A 19,389-nucleotide genomic window follows, 5' to 3' on the forward strand; every position below is an offset into this window, starting at 1 on the left:
TGTCTGTCTCATGCACAAACATGCTGAGTCATGCCAGCCAAGTTACTATGTCTACAGCTCATCTTTGTGACGTACTTTAACTACAGCTCGTCTTTGTGACGTACTTTAACTACAGCTCGTCTTTGTGACGTACTTTAACTACAGCTCGTCTTTGTGACGTACTTTAACTACAGCTCACCTTTGTGACGTACTTTAACTACAGCTCACCTTTGTGGCGTACTTTAACTACAGCTCACCTTTGTGACGTACTTTAACTACAGCTCACCTTTGTGACGTACTTTAACTACAGCTCACCTTTGTGACGTACTTTAACTACAGCTCGTCTTTGTGACGTACTTTAACTACAGCTCATCTTTGTGGCATACTTTAACTACAGCTCACCTTTGTGGCATACTTTAACTACAGCTCACCTTTGTGACGTACTTTAACTACAGCTCATCTTTGTGACGTACTTTAACTACAGCTCATCTTTGTGGCGTACTTTAACTACAGCTCATCTTTGTGACGTACTTTAACTACAGCTCATCTTTGTGACGTACTTTAACTACAGCTCATCTTTGTGATGTACTTTAACTACAGCTCATCTTTGTGACGTACTTTAACTACAGCTCACCTTTGTGACGTACTTTAACTACAGCTCACCTTTGTGACGTACTTTAACTACAGCTCACCTTTGTGACGTACTTTAACTACAGCTCACCTTTGTGACGTACTTTAACTACAGCTCACCTTTGTGGCGTACTTTAACTACAGCTCACCTTTGTGGCGTACTTTAACTACAGCTCATCTTTGTGGCGTACTTTAACTACAGCTCACCTTTGTGACGTACTTTAACTACAGCTCACCTTTGTGGCGTACTTTAACTACAGCTCACCTTTGTGACGTACTTTAACTACAGCTCATCTTTGTGACGTACTTTAACTACAGCTCATCTTTGTGACGTACTTTAACTACAGCTCATCTTTGTGACGTACTTTAACTACAGCTCATCTTTGTGACGTACTTTAACTACAGCTCACCTTTGTGACGTACTTTAACTACAGCTCACCTTTGTGACGTACTTTAACTACAGCTCATCTTTGTGACGTACTTTAACTACAGCTCATCTTTGTGATGTACTTTAACTACAGCTCACCTTTGTGACGTACTTTAACTACAGCTCATCTTTGTGACGTACTTTAACTACAGCTCATCTTTGTGACGTACTTTAACTACAGCTCATCTTTGTGACGTACTTTAACTACAGCTCATCTTTGTGGCGTACTTTAACTACAGCTCATCTTTGTGACGTACTTTAACTACAGCTCATCTTTGTGACGTACTTTAACTACAGCTCACCTTTGTGGCGTACTTTAACTACAGCTCACCTTTGTGACGTACTTTAACTACAGCTCATCTTTGTGACGTACTTTAACTACAGCTCACCTTTGTGACGTACTTTAACTACAGCTCATCTTTGTGACGTACTTTAACTACAGCTCATCTTTGTGGCGTACTTTAACTACAGCTCGTCTTTGTGACGTACTTTAACTACAGCTCGTCTTTGTGACGTACTTTAACTACAGCTCATCTTTGTGACGTACTTTAACTACAGCTCACCTTTGTGACGTACTTTAACTACAGCTCACCTTTGTGGCGTACTTTAACTACAGCTCATCTTTGTGGCGTACTTTAACTACAGCTCGTTTTTTTTACGTACTTTAACTACAGCTCACCTTTGTGGCGTACTTTAACTACAGCTCACCTTTGTGGCGTACTTTAAATACAGCTCACCTTTGTGGCGTACTTTAACTACAGCTCACCTTTGTGGCGTACTTTAACTACAGCTCACCTTTGTGGCGTACTTTAAATACAGCTCATCTTTGTGACGTACTTTAACTACAGCTCACCTTTGTGACGTACTTTAACTACAGCTCACCTTTGTGGCGTACTTTAACTACAGCTCACCTTTGTGGCGTACTTTAAATACAGCTCATCTTTGTGACGTACTTTAACTACAGCTCACCTTTGTGGCGTACTTTAACTACAGCTCATCTTTGTGGCGTACTTTAACTACAGCTCACCTTTGTGACGTACTTTAACTACAGCTCATCTTTGTGGCGTACTTTAACTACAGCTCGTTTTTTTTACGTACTTTAACTACAGCTCACCTTTGTGGCGTACTTTAACTACAGCTCACCTTTGTGGCGTACTTTAACTACAGCTCACCTTTGTGGCGTACTTTAACTACAGCTCACCTTTGTGGCGTACTTTAACTACAGCTCACCTTTGTGGCGTACTTTAACTACAGCTCACCTTTGTGGCGTACTTTAACTACAGCTCACCTTTGTGACGTACTTTAACTACAGCTCATCTTTGTGGCGTACTTTAACTACAGCTCACCTTTGTGGCGTACTTTAACTACAGCTCACCTTTGTGGCGTACTTTAACTACAGCTCACCTTTGTGGCGTACTTTAACTACAGCTCACCTTTGTGACGTACTTTAACTACAGCTCATCTTTGTGGCGTACTTTAACTACAGCTCACCTTTGTGGCGTACTTTAACTACAGCTCACCTTTGTGGCGTACTTTAACTACAGCTCACCTTTGTGGCATACTTTAACTACAGCTGACCTTTGTGGCGTACTTTAACTACAGCTCACCTTTGTGGTGTACTTTAACTATAGCTCACCTTTGTGGCGTACTTTAACTACAGCTTTGTCTAATTACTTTGGACATTTTTGGGGATTTCATTTTCAATATTTATGTGCCAGACTTTTCAGGACCGTAAGTCCAGTCTATAAATGCAGACCGTACAATAGTGCTCGGTAAAGTTGGATTGACATTTCTCATAAATCATTCCTCAGTTGTTAATGTGTCATGTACATGGAAGTTAGGGAACTCTGTTCTCCCTAAGTGCGTCACAGACATCCCACTGTCTCCTTGTCAGCCACAGAATGCAGGGACCATCTCTGATTCAGTTGGCAGGGAAAAGAGCAGTCTCATAAAGATGTGCCAGTATTCTGCTTCATCTCACCGTCTGAATCTGGGGCATGGTCCTGAAATATTGAGGACTGTTGACTCGAGACGGGCTCACACATCCTAAAGTTTGTATTCGACTCCTTTGGGTAAGGCCAGCTGCAAAGATGGAACAAGGCAGGCAAATACATTCATAATGAACTAGGTGTTCTTTCATCTTTTAATGGCTACCTTGTAATGCGTCCACATCTGTCATTCTCTACTTCTTGTGGAATGCAATTCAAAATACATAGGGTTTTGTTTTGCCATAATTGTAAGTGTATTGTTAGTACAAATACATGTTCTGGACTTTGATCTGTGTAGACAATACGTTGCAATAGAAACAGCTCAGAAATAGATATCTATGGGATCAGCTTAAGAATATACAGAAGCCCAGAGAGGACATATGAATAAAAAAAAGAATTCCCTCGTTATGTCGATCACAACTTTTTACCTCATGATCACGACATAACAAAATATGTTTTGTCGAGATCACAAGATAAACTCTATAAATAGGAGTGTACGTATTGACGGCAGATAGACAGTATGGCTGAGGCGGCAGAGCCCACGATGGATCGGCTCCCACGTTTTTATTGATTGTTACACTAAGGGATGGTACATTTCATGCTGACATAATTCATTCATTTGTGTTTGGAGCTCATTATCTGTTAATAAGTTAGAATGTAAGCAAGTTAAATGTCATTTACTTTGAGCAAAGAGCTCTTGGGTGAGCTAAGCCCTCGTGGGGCATTTAAGCCCTAAACGATGCCTGACAGGCAGTTCTGTCTCCCAGGCTGTGTGCCACCCCCAAGACCACAGCCAATGACATGCAAGCCACAACGCAGCTAACTTGGCTGGTCTTGTGAGCTAGCTAGGTAGTCTTGTTAGCTAGCTAGCTTGTTGGTTATGCTGTTTATCTTGCATAACTGATAAATACAGTATATAATTGTATGGGACACTTTGTTTTATGGATAATATTTACATTTACAGAGTGGGTGAGCTCCATTCCTGACAGGCTGATAAGATTCAGTTTTAGCCTCAGACCTGGATCAGATTCAGTAGCAGCCTCAGAGGCTGAAAAGTCAGGATTGTTTCATAGAAAAAGCTCCTTGCAGGCAGTCAGTGAAGTTATAAGAAAGTTAACGCTCATTTACGGGCATTTCTATAGTATTTAAAAACTCTAAAATTGTTATTGGAGAACAGAAAAAACAAGCAAAACTGACCTCAGACATTATTACATTGACTGAGGTGAATGAAGCTACAGCAACCAATCTATAAACACATAGCCTATTAGCTATACAATTAGCCACTACACATTTACTCACATTAACTCAACACTGGAAATTAAAAAACTATACTTTAAATTGTGCAGAGGGATCTGTTAGCAGAAAAAGTATTGTAATTAAGGTCAGATTCAGCTGTTTTTATCTCAATATCAAATCATTTAAATGTTGCTAAGACTGTCTGGGAGTGGTCTGAAAACTAGCTGTTATTGGAAGAGAGGTTTGGAACTCTTTTTCTTATTGGTCTATTGACTAATTTACTGCCTGGTGATGTCACAAGGCAGGCCAAAACTCCATCCCACCAAACAGGTTGAAATTTCAGGCAGCCTTTTCAAACAGCTCTTACACTAGAAGAGCATTATCATAAAAACATGAGTTTGCTTTACAGAACTGTTTTGGGGTTGCAGTTTAACAGCTAATTTGCTGCTATTCTACACGTTTTGCCATGGGGTGGGTATACTTTTTTTTTTGCAGTGTTAAAGCTAATTTAATACAATTGTACACATTTTTGTACACACTTATGCCATGTTAATATAATATCTGAGTAAGTGTGACTAACAAAATCAATGGGGTCCCCCTAGAGGTCAGGGCTCCTGGACACATACCCTGGGTGTCCGGTCGGTAATTCAGCCAAGATTACAACACGTTTAGATAGCTGGCTAGACTAACTAGACTCATTTACCAATCTAAAATGTTTTTACCGATATGGGCTGATTGAGTGACTGTCAGTGAGTGACGAGAGGAAAACTACTGATGTACAACTATAGTCATCATGGTATCTCTGCATTCAATCTGCCATTAATAACAATCAGTGGTGTAAAAAGTACCTAGTGTCATACTTGAGTAAATGTAAAGATGCCTTAACAGAAAATGACTCGCGTAAAAGTGAAAATCACACAGTAAAATACTACTTGAGTAAAAGTATTTGGTTTCAAATATACTTAAGTATTAAAAGTACAACTCTTTAAAAAAATGTTTATTTAAGGATAGCCAGGGGCACACTCCAACACTCAGATTACATTTACAAACAAAGCGTGTATCTTTACTGAGTCCTCCAGATCAGAGGCAGTAGGGATGACCAGGGATGTTCTCTTGATAAGTGTGTGAATTGGACCATTTTTCTGTCCTGCTAAGTACTTTTGGGTGTCAGGAAAAATGTATGTAGTAAAAAGTACATTATTTTCTTTAGGAATGTAGTTGAGTAAAAGTAAAAGTTGTAAAAAAAAATGTAAACAGTACATATACACCAAATAATTACTTAAGTAGTAAAGGCATTAACCAACTTACCGGAGCAGGCATGAACCGGATCAGGGCAAGTTCTAGCGAACGCATTGTTTTCAGATTGGAACGCTGTGTGTTGATTGGGATGAATTAGGTCTTCTTGAAGTGTGTAATAGTACATTAGTTTATAATTAAAGTAGCGTATCATCCTGAATAACTGCAGTCCAGTTTTTTTGACAGATGAGATTAATTTTTCATTGATGGCATAAGAAATTAGGACATTTAGATAGCCATACAGTCATTATATAGCCCAGATTTCATTACATTTCATTATAGTACAATGGTTTGATTTGTCTAATCTTAGCAATTTCTTCTTAGCTAGCTACATAGCCGTCTTTGTATCAAAGATAATTGCGTAATTATCGTATTTCGTCGTCCTAACGTAGTCTACACTGCTATCTGCCCAGCAGCTAGCCAGCTAGCAAACGTCCACCGTCTACCGAATAGCAGCACTGTAGAAACTATTACACTCAACTGAACGACTTGATTAGTGTAGTGTTAGCTAGCTACATAGTTGTCTTTGCTGTCTTCGTATCCAAGATAATTGTGTAGTTTAGAGTGTGTAGTCTTAGAGTGATTATCTTAATTTACCGAGGTTAGCTAGCCAGCTATTTGTCGTCCTTAACGTAGGAGACACTGCTAGCTAGCCAACAGCTAGCCAACGTCTACCGAATAGAACTTCAACAACCCGGTCGCATTCCGCTTCGCTCCACAGGTAGTATCACATTTTCATTTCATTTCATTACAGCACAACGGTTTGATTTGCTTGATCGTAGCTAGCTACATAGCCGTCTATTGTCGTTCTTTTAACGCAACGTAACGTAATCAACACTGCTAGCTAGCCAGCTAGCCCCCGAATAGCAGCACTGTAGAAACTATTACACTCAACGGAACGACTTGATTAGTGTAGTGTCAACAACGCAGCCACTGCCAGCTAGCCTACAAAGTCAACAACGCAGCCACTGCCAGCTAGCCTACTTCAGCAGTACTGAATCATTTTAGTCAATAAGATTCTTGCTACGTAAGCTTAACTTTCTGAACATTCGAGACGTGTAGTCCACTTGTCATTCCAATCTCCTTGCATTAGCGTAGCCTCTTCTGTAGCCTGTCAACTATGTGTCTGTCTATCCCTGTTCTCTCCTCTCTGCACAGACCATACAAACGCTCCACACCGCGTGGCCGCGGCCACCTAATCTGGTGGTCCCAGCGCGCACGACCCATGTGGAGTTCAGGTCTCCGGTAGCCTCTGGAACTGCCGATCTGCGGCCAACAAGGCAGAGTTCATCTCAGCCTATGCCTCCCTCCAGTCCCTCGACTTCTTGGCACTGACGGAAACATGGATCACCACAGATAACACTGCTACTCCTACTGCGCTCTCTTCGTCCGCCCACATGTTCTCGCACACCCCGAGAGTTTCTGGTCAGCGGGGTGGTGGCACCGGGATCCTCATCTCTCCCAAGTGGTCATTCTCTCTTTTTCCCCTTACCCATCTGTCTATCGCCTCCTTTGAATTCCATGCTGTCACAGTTACCAGCCCTTTCAAGCTTAACATCCTTATCATTTATCGCCCTCCAGGTTCCCTCGGAGAGTTCATCAATGAGCTTGATGCCTTGATAAGCTCCTTTCCTGAGGACGGCTCACCTCTCACAGTTCTGGGCGACTTTAACCTCCCCACGTCTACCTTTGACTCATTCCTCTCTGCCTCCTTCTTTCCACTCCTCTCCTCTTTTGACCTCACCCTCTCACCTTCCCCCCCTACCCACAAGGCAGGCAATACGCTCGACCTCATCTTTACTAGATGCTGTTCTTCCACTAACCTCATTGCAACTCCCCTCCAAGTCTCCGACCACTACCTTGTATCCTTTTCCCTCTCGCTCTCATCCAACACTGCCCCTACTCGGATGGTATCGCGCCGTCCCAACCTTCGCTCTCTCTCCCCTGCTACTCTCTCCTCTTCCATCCTATAATCTCTTCCCTCTGCTCAAACCTTCTCCAACCTATCTCCTGATTCTGCCTCCTCAACCCTCCTCTCCTCCCTTTCTGCATCCTTTGACTCTCTATGTCCCCTATCCTCCAGGCCGGCTCGGTCCTCCCCTCCCGCTCCGTGGCTCGACGACTCATTGCGAGCTCACAGAACAGGGCTCCGGGCAGCCGAGCGGAAATGGAGGAAAACTCGCCTCCCTGCGGACCTGGCATCCTTTCACTCCCTCCTCTCTACATTTTCCTCCTCTGCCTCTGCTGCTAAAGCCACTTTCTACCACTCTAAATTCCAAGCATCTGCCTCTAACCCTAGGAAGCTCTTTGCCACCTTCTCCTCCCTCCTGAATCCTCCTCCCCCTCCCCCCTCCTCCCTCTCTGCAGATGACTTCGTCAACCATTTTGAAAAGAAGGTCGACGACATCCGATCCTCGTTTGCTAAGTCAAACGACACCGCTGGTTCTGCTCACACTGCCCTACCCTATGCTCTGACCTCTTTCTCCCCTCTCTCTCCAGATGAAATCTCGCGTCTTGTGACGGCCGGCCGCCCAACAACCTGCCCGCTTGACCCTATCCCCTCCTCTCTTCTCCAGACGATTTCCGGAGACCTTCTCCCTTACCTCACCTCGCTCATCAACTCATCCCTGACCGCTGGCTACGTCCCTTCCGTCTTCAAGAGAGCGAGAGTTGCACCCCTTCTGAAAAAACCTACACTCGATCCCTCCAATGTCAACAACTACAGACCAGTATCCCTTCTTTCTTTTCTCTCAAACTCTTGAACGTGCCGTCCTTGGCCAGCTCTCCCGCTATCTCTCTCAGAATGACCTTCTTGATCCAAATCAGTCAGGTTTCAAGACTAGTCATTCAACTGAGACTGCTCTTCTCTGTATCACGGAGGCGCTCCGCACTGCTAAAGCTAACTCTCTCTCCTCTGCTCTCATCCTTCTAGACCTATCGGCTGCCTTCGATACTGTGAACCATCAGATCATCCTCTCCACCCTCTCCGAGTTGGGCATCTCCGGCGCGGCCCACGCTTGGATTGCGTCCTACCTGACAGGTCGCTCCTACCAGGTGGCGTGGCGAGAATCTGTCTCCTCACCACGCGCTCTCACCACTGGTGTCCCCCAGGGCTCTGTTCTAGGCCCTCTCCTATTCTCGCTATACACCAAATCACTTGGCTCTGTCATAACCTCACATGGTCTCTCCTATCATTGCTAAGCAGACGACACACAATTAATCTTCTCCTTTCCCCCTTCTGATGACCAGGTGGCGAATCGCATCTCTGCAGACATGTCTGGCAGACATATCAGTGTGGATGACGGATCACCACCTCAAGCTGAACCTCGGCAAGACGGACGGAGCTGCTCTTCCTCCCGGGGAAGGACTGCCCGTTCCATGATCTCGCCATCACGGTTGACAACTCCATTGTGTCCTCCTCCCAGAGCGCTAAGAACCTTGGCGTGATCCTGGACAACACCCTGTCGTTCTTAACTAACATCAAGGCGGTGGCCCGTTCCTGTAGGTTCATGCTCTACAACATCCGCAGAGTACGACCCTGCCTCACACAGGAAGCGGCGCAGGTCCTAATCCAGGCACTTGTCATCTCCCGGCTGGATTACTGCAACTCGCTGTTGGCTGGGCTCCCTGCCTGTGCCATTAAACCCCTACAACTCATCCAGAACGCCGCAGCCCGTCTGGTGTTCAACCTTCCCAAGTTCTCTCACGTCACCCCGCTCCTCCGCTCTCTCCACTTGCTTCCAGTTGAAGCTCGCATCCGCTACAAGACCATGGTGCTTGCCTATGGAGCTGTGAGGGGAACGGCACCTCAGTACCTCCAGGCTCTGATCAGGCCCTACACCCAAACAAGGGCACTGCGTTCATCCACCTCTGGCCTGCTCGCCTCCCTACCACTGAGGAAGTACAGTTCCTGCTCAGCCCAGTCAAAACTGTTCGCTGCTCTGGCCCTCCAATGGTGGAACAAACTCCCTCACGACGCCAGGACAGCGGAGTCAATCACCACCTTCCGGAGACACCTGAAACCCCACCTCTTTAAGGAATACCTAGGATAGGATAAAGTAATCCTTCTCACCCCCCCCCCCCCTTAAAAGATTTAGATGCACTATTGTAAAGTGGCTGTTCCACTGGATGTCATAAGGTAAATGCACCAATTTGTAAGTCGCTCTGGATAAGAGCGTCTGCTAAATGACTTAAATGTAAATGTAGTACTTTAAAGTATTTATACTTAAGTACTTTACACCACTGGATAAAATTCAATTGTGTTCGTTGTTTGGAGATTATGCCTGTAGATTATTTGTTGTTTGTAGATTATGATTATGCCTGTAGGTTATTATACAATATGTCGCCTAGTACTGTATGACAGAGCCATGGACTGTTATGCCAAAATGAAAGAGGAGGATGGCATTGGCGTTCAACTAGTCTACAAGTAAGTCAACATTTCTTATTTTACTTGCAATATTTGCTTCTTGGACTTCACTGGACAGATGTTGTTCTCAGTTTTCTTTTATGAAAGAAAGTTCAATTTACTCTGCCACTGTGTGACTGTTGTCTTTTTGTTGTCATGGCCTTATTGTACAGTCGTGGCCAAAAGTTGAGAATGACACAAATATTAATTTCCACAAAGTTTGCTACTTCCATTGTCTTTAGCCCATGATACTTAGCCCATGAAAAACAGCCCCAGCCTCATCCACCAAACTTTACAGTTGGCACTATGCATTCGGGCAAATAGCGTTCTCCTGGCATCTGCTAAACCCAGATTCATCCGTTGGACTGCCAGATGGCGAAGCGTGATTCATCACTCCTGAGACCGTGTTTCCACTTCTCCAGAGTCCAATGGTGGCGAGCTTTACACCACTCCAGCCGATTCTTGGCATTGTGCATGGTGATCCTAGGCTTGTTTGTGGCTGCTTGGCCATGGAAACCCATTTCACGAAGCTCCCGGTGAACAGTTTTTGTGCTGACGTTGCTTCCAGAGACGGTTTGGAACTCAGTAGTGAGTTTTGCAACTGAGGACAGACCATTTTTACTCTCTACGCGCTTAAGCATTCGGCGGTCCCGTTCTGAGAGCTTGTGTGGCTTACCACTTTGCGGCTGAGCCGTTGTTGTTCCTAGACGTTTCCACTTCATAATACCAGCACTTACAGTTGACCGGGGCAGCTCTTGCAGGACAGAAATTTGACGAACTGACTTGTTGGAAAGGTGGCATCCTATGAAGATGCCATGTTGAAAGCCACTGAGCTCTTCAGTGACGTCATTCTACTGCCAATGTTTGTCAATGAAGATTGCATGGCTGTGTGCTCAATTGTATACACCTGTCAGCAATGGGTGTGGCTGAAATAGCCAAATCCACAAAATTTGAATAGTGTAGCTTGCTAGCTAGCTCATAGAACTAGCCAAGTTAGCTGTGTTTTTCCTTGCATGCGATTGGCTGTGTTCTTTGGGGCGGCACACAGCCTGGGAGACATAACTGCCTGTCAGGCATCGTTCAGGGCTTAAATGCCCCACGACGGCATTGCGATCACATGGCTCCTTGATGATGTGGTTATCATGCATCTGAACAAATGAATGGATTGTACTTTCGACCAAACAACTATTGTTATGTAGTGATCATGAGAAATACTGTAAGTCGTGATCTCAACATAACGATGCATTTGTATTTATTTATTCATATGTCCTCTCTGGTCTTCCGTAATAATAGGTTGCCTACCTGTTGCTACTCTTGCAATTCCATTTGCCTTCAGACTGGGGATGGGAGTGACAGGGAGGAGATTATGTTTCTGAAGGACATTCTCTCCCAGGTCTAATCACATTGAGACGTGGTGGGCCTTTAGCTAACAGGATTTCTGCCCCGGGGCTCTGTTGTCTGCTATGACATAGTTAGACGATGTGTCCTGTTTTCTGCTGCTGCTGCTATGACTTCCGTTACCAAGGAAACTTACGGTCATTTGTTATTTCCTCTCCATATCCAGATACCATCAGGATGGTGGAGACAGAACGCTCTGTTTTTCACTAACTGTTCTATTTCCTCCACAATTTACTGCCATTACTCACCATGTGTTATACAGTGCCTTCAGAAATGATGTATACCTCTTGACTTATTCTACATTTTGTTTTGTTACAGAGTTCTAAATGGATTAAATAGACATTTTTGCTCACCCATCTACACACATGTTTACAAATGCATTGTAAATTAAATACATAAATATATTTTTTACACCTGGATTGTACAATATTTTCCCATTTTTCTTTTTTAAATTCTTCAAACTCTGTCATGTTGATTGTTATTCATTGCTAGACAGCCATTTGCAAGTCTTGCCATAGATTTTCAAGTGGATTTAAGTCAAACTGTAACATCTTGGTAAGCAACTCCAGTATAGATTTGGCCTTGTGTTTGTAGGTTATTATCCTGCTGAAAGGTAAATTTTGTCTCCCAGTGTCTTTTGGAAAGCAGACTGATCCAGGCTTCCTCTAAGATTTTGCTTGTGGTGTGTATTCGTGGATGCCTAGGGAAGCCAGGCTTCCCCAAAATATTTTCCAAAAAATGAAAAATACATAATTTCATTACACTCTCTGTGTTTTATCATTTTTCTGCAATTCGCAAGAGGTTGAATGTAGCTCACCAGAGAGAGCGAAACAGCGCCCCTCAGGCCTAGATGAGTTACACATACAGAGACTCTCTGATGCGGTCTGGTCAAAAAGAGTATGACATTGTTGCCGACCGTCTTATTGAATGCAAGGGAAGCCAGCCAGCGAGCATTTGGCCTTGATACATTTTTAAAATGAAATAATAGCCAATCTTGAGCTGAACTGTGATTATTTTAGCCAGGTAGCCTATTACAACAAAAACAGATTGTTTGGTCAACATGAAGGAGAGGAGGATGGCAATGTCATTTCCCTACAAGTAGGGCGAGTCAATATGTTTTCTGTAGAATGTACGAACGCACACAGACACACACAAAGACAGACACAGTGAAATCAGAACCATGGACAGCCAAATCATATTTAGCTTACGCTGGTTGGACTAATGTTGTTTTTGGTGTCTTAGTTGTCGCTGAATTAGACTAAGCAGAGGTGATTTGATGATGTTGAAATAGTGGAGGCAGAGCCTGTTGTCTTTGTGACTTGTGGTAACTCTCGCTGGTTCTAAATCATAGTTGATAATTAGTCCAAAAAAATCAAAAACATTAACTTGCTTGACCATGCTGTAGGTCATGTAACTGTTTGTTACATGCAATATGCTTTGTGGACTTCACTGGACAGAGGTTGTTCTCTGGTTTAGGCCTATATATCACAGTCGCAAGGCATATGAACTAACAGGTTATAGAGCAAACAATGCAATTATCACAGGTTGTAATATGGCTTTTTTTTCTGGCTTGACTTCCCCACTGATAATACCCACACACCGCTGCTGCTATGTTTGTAGCTATATTCCATTTAATTTTGTCCTAAAAAAACTCCCTCATCCTTGCCAATGACAAGCATACCCATACATGATGCAGCCACCACCATGCTTGAAAACAATCGGTGTTGTTTTGGATTTGCCCCAAACATAACACTTTGTATTCAGGACAAGAAGTTAATTTCTTTGCCACATTTTTTGCAGTATTCCTTTAAGTGCCTTGTTGCAAACAGGATGCATGTTTTTGAATATTTTGAATCTGCTTGAAATTCACTACTCGATTGAGGGACCTTACAGATAATTGCATCTGTGGGGTACAAAGATGGGGTAGTCATTCTAAAATCATATTAACCACTGTTGTCGAACACGGAATGAGTCCATGCAACTTGTTATGCGATTTGTCAAACACATTGTTACTGTTGAACTTATTTATGTTTGCCATAATAAAGGGGTTGAATACTTATTGACTCAAGATATTTCAGCCTTGTATTTTTTATTCATAAAAAATGCTAACAAATTTCCACTTTGACATTTTGGGGTATTGTGTGTAGATCAGTGACACAAAATTTCAATTTTATACATTTGAAATTCAGGCTGTAACACAACATTTGGAAAAATGAAAAAGAGGTGTGAATACATTCTGAAGGCACTGTATAACACCTCATAGTTAAAACCGAGGTTTGTAATTATGAGTGGTGTCCATTCTCGGTCAGAATTGCAGACTGGAATAGTATTGCACTGTGTCACCTCTTTAACTCAGTGAGGACTCTCTGAGATTGTACATGGTTAGATTAGACAGAGATGTGGTGAGAGGATGAGCTGCACCAGGGGAGAGTCTCAATAGCATTTCCTTAATTCCTCTCATCCTTCTCAAAATCCATTTGATGAGAAAGTCAGAGGTAACTACTAATGACTGGAGGAGAGGAGTGGAGAGCTGTGGAGTGAGATGCAGCTAGCCCAGAGTGACCCAGGTTTATTCAGCAGTCCACCTTCACTGCACAGTAATTGACCAGCTTGCAGGGTTGACCTTGCAAGCCCCTAACTGTCGCATAGCCTCTCACTTATCTTCTCTCACATGCTTTCACGCTTCATCCCATTCTTACACTTCTCTCCCCTCATCTGCTCTGGCTTTCATTATCCTCTCTCTCATTCACTTGGTGAATCCACTGAGTTGAATGGAAGTAAAAAACAAAGCATTAACCTTGATGTGATGGCAACTTCATTAAAGCAGAACAAAAAAGAAAATACAGCTGTGTGAATGTGCTATGCAGTATGGGTTGAATGCAGTCAGACTTTTCATCCCAGCGTCTGGAATTAGTCTGAAGGAGTTCCTTCTAAACTCCCCTGTGGTATTTATTCTCCATACTGTCAACAAATAGTTTTGTTTAATAAGACCACGAGTCAGGCTTTTATCGCTCAATCTAATCCATACTGATTGATAAACAGCATCATCCATAGGCACTTTTGATAGACTTAAAACAGCTGCAAATTATTGAGATATTAAACTGTCACCAACAAAAACTTAAACAATTGGCCTATAGTAAATGCAGCAAATGGCATTCATTTTCACATGCAAATAGCACAGTATAGTGCTCAAAGCATGCCATTCCATGAGAACAGCATTTATTTTCCAACTCAACCTATGAGCCCAATCAATGCTCCGTGACCACAAAATGATAAACAACAGCGTAGGCTAATACGTTTTTCGTTTTTGGGTTATGCTCGGGTTAAACAATTTGCCTAATCTATGCTGAACCAAAATATAAACACCATGTTAGTGTTAGTGTTAGTCCTATGTTTCATGACCTGAATTAAAATGCCCCAGACCTGCTGTTTTTGACTTTCTCTCTCTCCCGCTCCTGCTGTCTCCAACTCTGAATTCTCAGCTATGAAAAGCCAACTGACATTTACTCCTGAGATGCTCACCTTGTGCACCCTCTACAACCACTGTGATTATTATGATTTGACCCTGCTGGTCCTCTATGAACATTTAAACACCTTTTGCCACGGTTATAATCTCCACCCGACACAGCCAGAAGAGGACTGGCCACCCATCAGCGTGTTCCAGTTCTCGCCAATATCCAGCAACTTCGCACAGCCATTGGAGAGGGGTGGGACAACATTCCACAGGCCACAATCAACATCCTGATCAGCTCTTTGCAAAGGGGATGTGTCATGCTGCATGAGACAAGTGGTGGTCACACCAGATACTGACTGGTTTTCGGATCCACGCCCCTACCTTTTTTTAAAGTTACTGTATCTGTGACCAACAGATGCATATCTGTTTTCCCAGTCGTGAAATCCATAGATTAGGGCCTAATGAGTTTATTTAAATTGACTAATGTCCTTATATGAACTGTACCTCAATAAAATCTTTGAAATTATTGCATGTTGCATTTATATTTTTGTTCAGTATATATTTCCATTTTTCTAAGTCCTATTCTTGAAGATTGAGGGTTATTAAATGCATTGGGAATGAATGAAAATCTATAGCCTAAACATATTATTATCTGTAGCACAAAGCAATGGGTTAGAATAAGCCTACCATAGCCTACCATAACCAACCCATAAAATACAATGAAACATCCATTTATGGCCGGCTATGTAAACTCTAACATTGATTTACCTGCAGTAGATGTTGATCAAATGGTAATATAAATGTTTGTCTTCTCATGTCACTTAGGGGGAAGTCATCTAAAAATAACGGAAAGTTATGCCTGTGACTATATGACTATGTATGGTAATGTCATTCATATTTAAACATCTCTTTCTGTCTCTCTCTCTCTCTCTCTCTTTCCATCACTCTCTCTCTCCCTCTCCTTCTCTTTCTCTCTTTTACAGTGGGATTCCTGGGAAGAAGTTAGGGGCCATTATCTTCACGGCGGAGGAGCTCAGTAACTGTAGGGTCAGTATCTGACATGTCACCTATTCCCCTCTGAGCCGGACACGAGTCAGCCAATGTTTCAGCCATTGTTGTGGAGAAGCGTGCCAGTAAACCCCACCTCAAGAAGCATTATATGGATCCATAATGTCTAAGATACTTCTTCTTCTGTATCTCTTTGCCATTCACATACTGTAGTTGATTTTCAGGAGGGTGGCAAACTCTTTTTTTTTATTTTTATTATTATTATTTTTTATCCCATCTATTTATATTTTCTATATTTTCTAAATTGGCTTGCTGTTCCCTCTTCTGTTAAATGTTTCACTTCGTCATTTGAACATTTTCCTTTGTAGTGCTCCCCTCGACACACACACACACACACACACACACACACACACACACACACACACACACACTATCCCCAACTCCCCTGTCTAAACCCTCCAGTATTAATAAGATTCCTTCATTCCTAACTCTGAGCATCTCATCCATTTGGTGACAAGTTTTAGATTTTTATTAGTATACCCATTAGCTGACACCAATAGCGAAAGCTAACCCTACAAGCTAACCACCCATTAGCTGACACCAATAGCGAAAGCTAACCCTACAAGCTAACCACCCATTAGCTGACACCAATAGCGAAAGCTAAACCTACAAGCTAACCACCATTAGCTGACACCAATAGTGAAAGCTAACCCTACAAGCTAACCACCCATTAGCTGACACCAATAGCGAAAGCTAACCCTACAAGCTAACCACTCATTAGCTGACACCAATAGCGAAAGCTAACCTTACAAGCTAACCACCCATTAGCTGACACCAATAGCGAAAGCTAACCTTACATGCGTCCGACACATAATGAAAAATATGTGACAGACAAAATACTTCACAATGAATTCACATACATTTGAAAACATTAATGTGTGTGGGTCATCAGTTACACATACAGTACCAGTCAAAAATTTGGACACACCTACTCATTCAAGGGTTTTTCTTTATTTTTACTATGTTCTACATTATAGAATAATAGTGTACATCAAAACTATGAAGACATCAAAACTATGAAATAACACATATGGAATAATGTAGTAACCAAAAAAGTGTGAAACAAATCAAAACATATTTTATATTTGAGATTCTTCAAAGTAGCCACCCTTTGCCTTGATGACCGCTTTGTACACTCTTGACATTTTCTCAACCAGCTTCATGAGGTAGTCACCTGGAATGCATTTCAATTAACAGGTGTGCCTTGTTAAAAGTTCATTTGTGGAATTTCCTTAATGCGTTTGAGCCAATCAGTTGTGTTGTGACAAGGTATGGGTGGTATACAGAAGAAAGCCCTATTTGGTAAAAGACCAAGTCCATATTATTGCAAGAACAACTCCAATAAGCAAAGAGAAATGACAGTCCATCATTACCTTAAAACTTCTTGACTTCACCCATCCCGTTAGCGGGATCATTTTCATCAACATCCGCTGAATTGTACAGCGCCAAATTCAAATTAAATTACAAAAAATATTTAATTTTCATGAAATCACAAGTGCAATATAGCAAAACACAGCTTAGCTTGTTGTTAATCCACCTGGCGTGTCAGATTTCAATAAAGCTTTTCGGCGAAAGCATAACAAGCGTTTATGTAAGAACATCTCTCTCAATAGACAAAATATTACAAACCGCTAGCAGCCAAGTAGATTGGTCATGAAAGTCAGAAAATAAATAAATTAAATCGCTTACCTTCGATCTTCGGATGTTTGCACTCACGAGACTCCCAGTTACACAATAAATGTTCCTTTTGTTCCATAAAGATTATTTTTATATCCAAAACACCTCCATTTGTTTGGCGCGTTATGTTCAGAAATCCACAGGCTTGAGCGGTCACGACATTGCAGACACAAATTCCAAATAGTATCCGTAAAGTGTGTAGAAAGATGTCAAATTGTTTTTTATAATCAATCCTCAGGTTGTTTTTACAATATATAATTGTTAATATGTCAACCAGAATGTAGCTTCTTCCATAGGCGAGAGAGAGAAAATGGCTGTTGCGCATGAAAAACTCTGCTGGCACCCAGCCATCCACTGACGCGATGGGTTCTTTCTCGCTCATTTTTTCAAAATAAAAGCCTGGAACTATGTCTAAACACTGTTCACAGCTTGAGGAAGCCGTAGGAAAAGGAATCTTGTTGATATCCCTTTAAATGGAGGCAAGGCATCCAATGGAACAGAGAGCTTTCAGGAAAAACAGCACTTCCTGGTTTGATTTTCCTCAGGTTTTCACCTGCAATACCAGTTCTGTTATACTCACAGACAATATTTTGACAGTTTTGGACACTTGAGTATTTTCTATCCTAATCTGACAATTATATGCATATTCTAGTTTCTGGGCCTGAGAAAGGCCGTTTCAAATGGGTACATTTTTTTTGCCAAAAAACGAAAATACTGCCCCCTACACTCAAGAAGTTTTAAGACACGAAGGTCAGTCAATCCGGAAAATGTCAAGAACTTTTAAAGTTTCTTCAAGTGCAGTCGCAAAAAAAACATCAAGCGTTATAATGAAACTGGCTCTCATGAGAACCGCCACAGGAAAAGAAGACCCAGAGTTTGCTACAGAGGTTAAGTTCATTAGAGTTAACTGCTCCTCAGATTGCAGCCCAAATAAATGCTTCACAGAGTTCAAGTAACAGACACATCTCAACATCGACTGCTCAGAAGAGACTGCGTGAATCAGGCTTTCATTGTCTAATTGCTGCAAAGAAACCACTCCTAAAGGACACCAATAAGAAGAGACTTGCTTGGGCCAAGAAACATGAGCAATGGACATTAGACCATTGGAAATGTATCCTTTTGGTTTGATGAATCCTGTCCAAATTTGAGATTTTTGGTTCCAACTGCCGTGTCTTGGTGAGACGCAGAGTAAGTGAATGGAGAATTGGAAACGGATGATATCTGCATGTGTGGTTCCCACTGTGAAGCATGGAGGAGGAGGTGTGACGGTGTGGGGTGCTTTGCTGGTGACACTCAGTGATTTATTTAGAATTCAAGGTCACTTAACCAGCATGGCTACCACAGCATTCTGCAGCGATACGCCATCCCATCTGGTTTGAGCATAGTGGAACTGTCATTTGTTTTTAAACAGGACAATGACCCAAAGCACACCTCCAGGGTGTATAAGAGCTATTTGACCAAGGAGAGTGGTGGAGTGCTGCGTCAGATGACCTGGCCTCCACAATCATCTGATCTCAACCCAATTGAGATGGTTTGGGATGAGTTGGACCGCAGAGTGAAGGAAAAGCAGCCAACAAGTGCTCAGCATATGTGGCAACTCCTTCAAGACTGTTGGAAAAGCATTCCTCATGAAGCTGGTTGAGAGAATGCCAAGAGTGTGCAAAGCTGTCAAGGCAAAGAGTGGCTACTTTGAAGAATCTCAAATATAAAATATATTTTGATTTAACACTTTTTTTGATACTACATGATTCCATATGTGTTATTTCATAGTTTTAATGTCTTCACTATGATTCTACAATGTAGAAAATAGTACAAAATAAAGAAAAACCCT

At 42.3% G+C, this 19,389-nt stretch overlaps 1 protein-coding gene across 1 annotated transcript in view; it reads left to right on the top strand.

Moving 5' to 3' along the window:
- Positions 1–19,389, top strand: part of LOC118374262 (copine-9-like) — a 110,962-nt gene that overhangs the window by 33,018 nt on the left and 58,555 nt on the right. The window contains exon 7 of the mRNA XM_052484788.1: positions 15,797–15,860. Within this exon, the coding sequence (XP_052340748.1) occupies positions 15,797–15,860 (64 nt within the window). The remainder of the gene's footprint in view (positions 1–15,796; positions 15,861–19,389) is intronic.

This window comes from Oncorhynchus keta, chromosome 28, assembly GCF_023373465.1.
Source record: "Oncorhynchus keta strain PuntledgeMale-10-30-2019 chromosome 28, Oket_V2, whole genome shotgun sequence".
Taxonomy (NCBI): domain Eukaryota; kingdom Metazoa; phylum Chordata; class Actinopteri; order Salmoniformes; family Salmonidae; genus Oncorhynchus; species Oncorhynchus keta.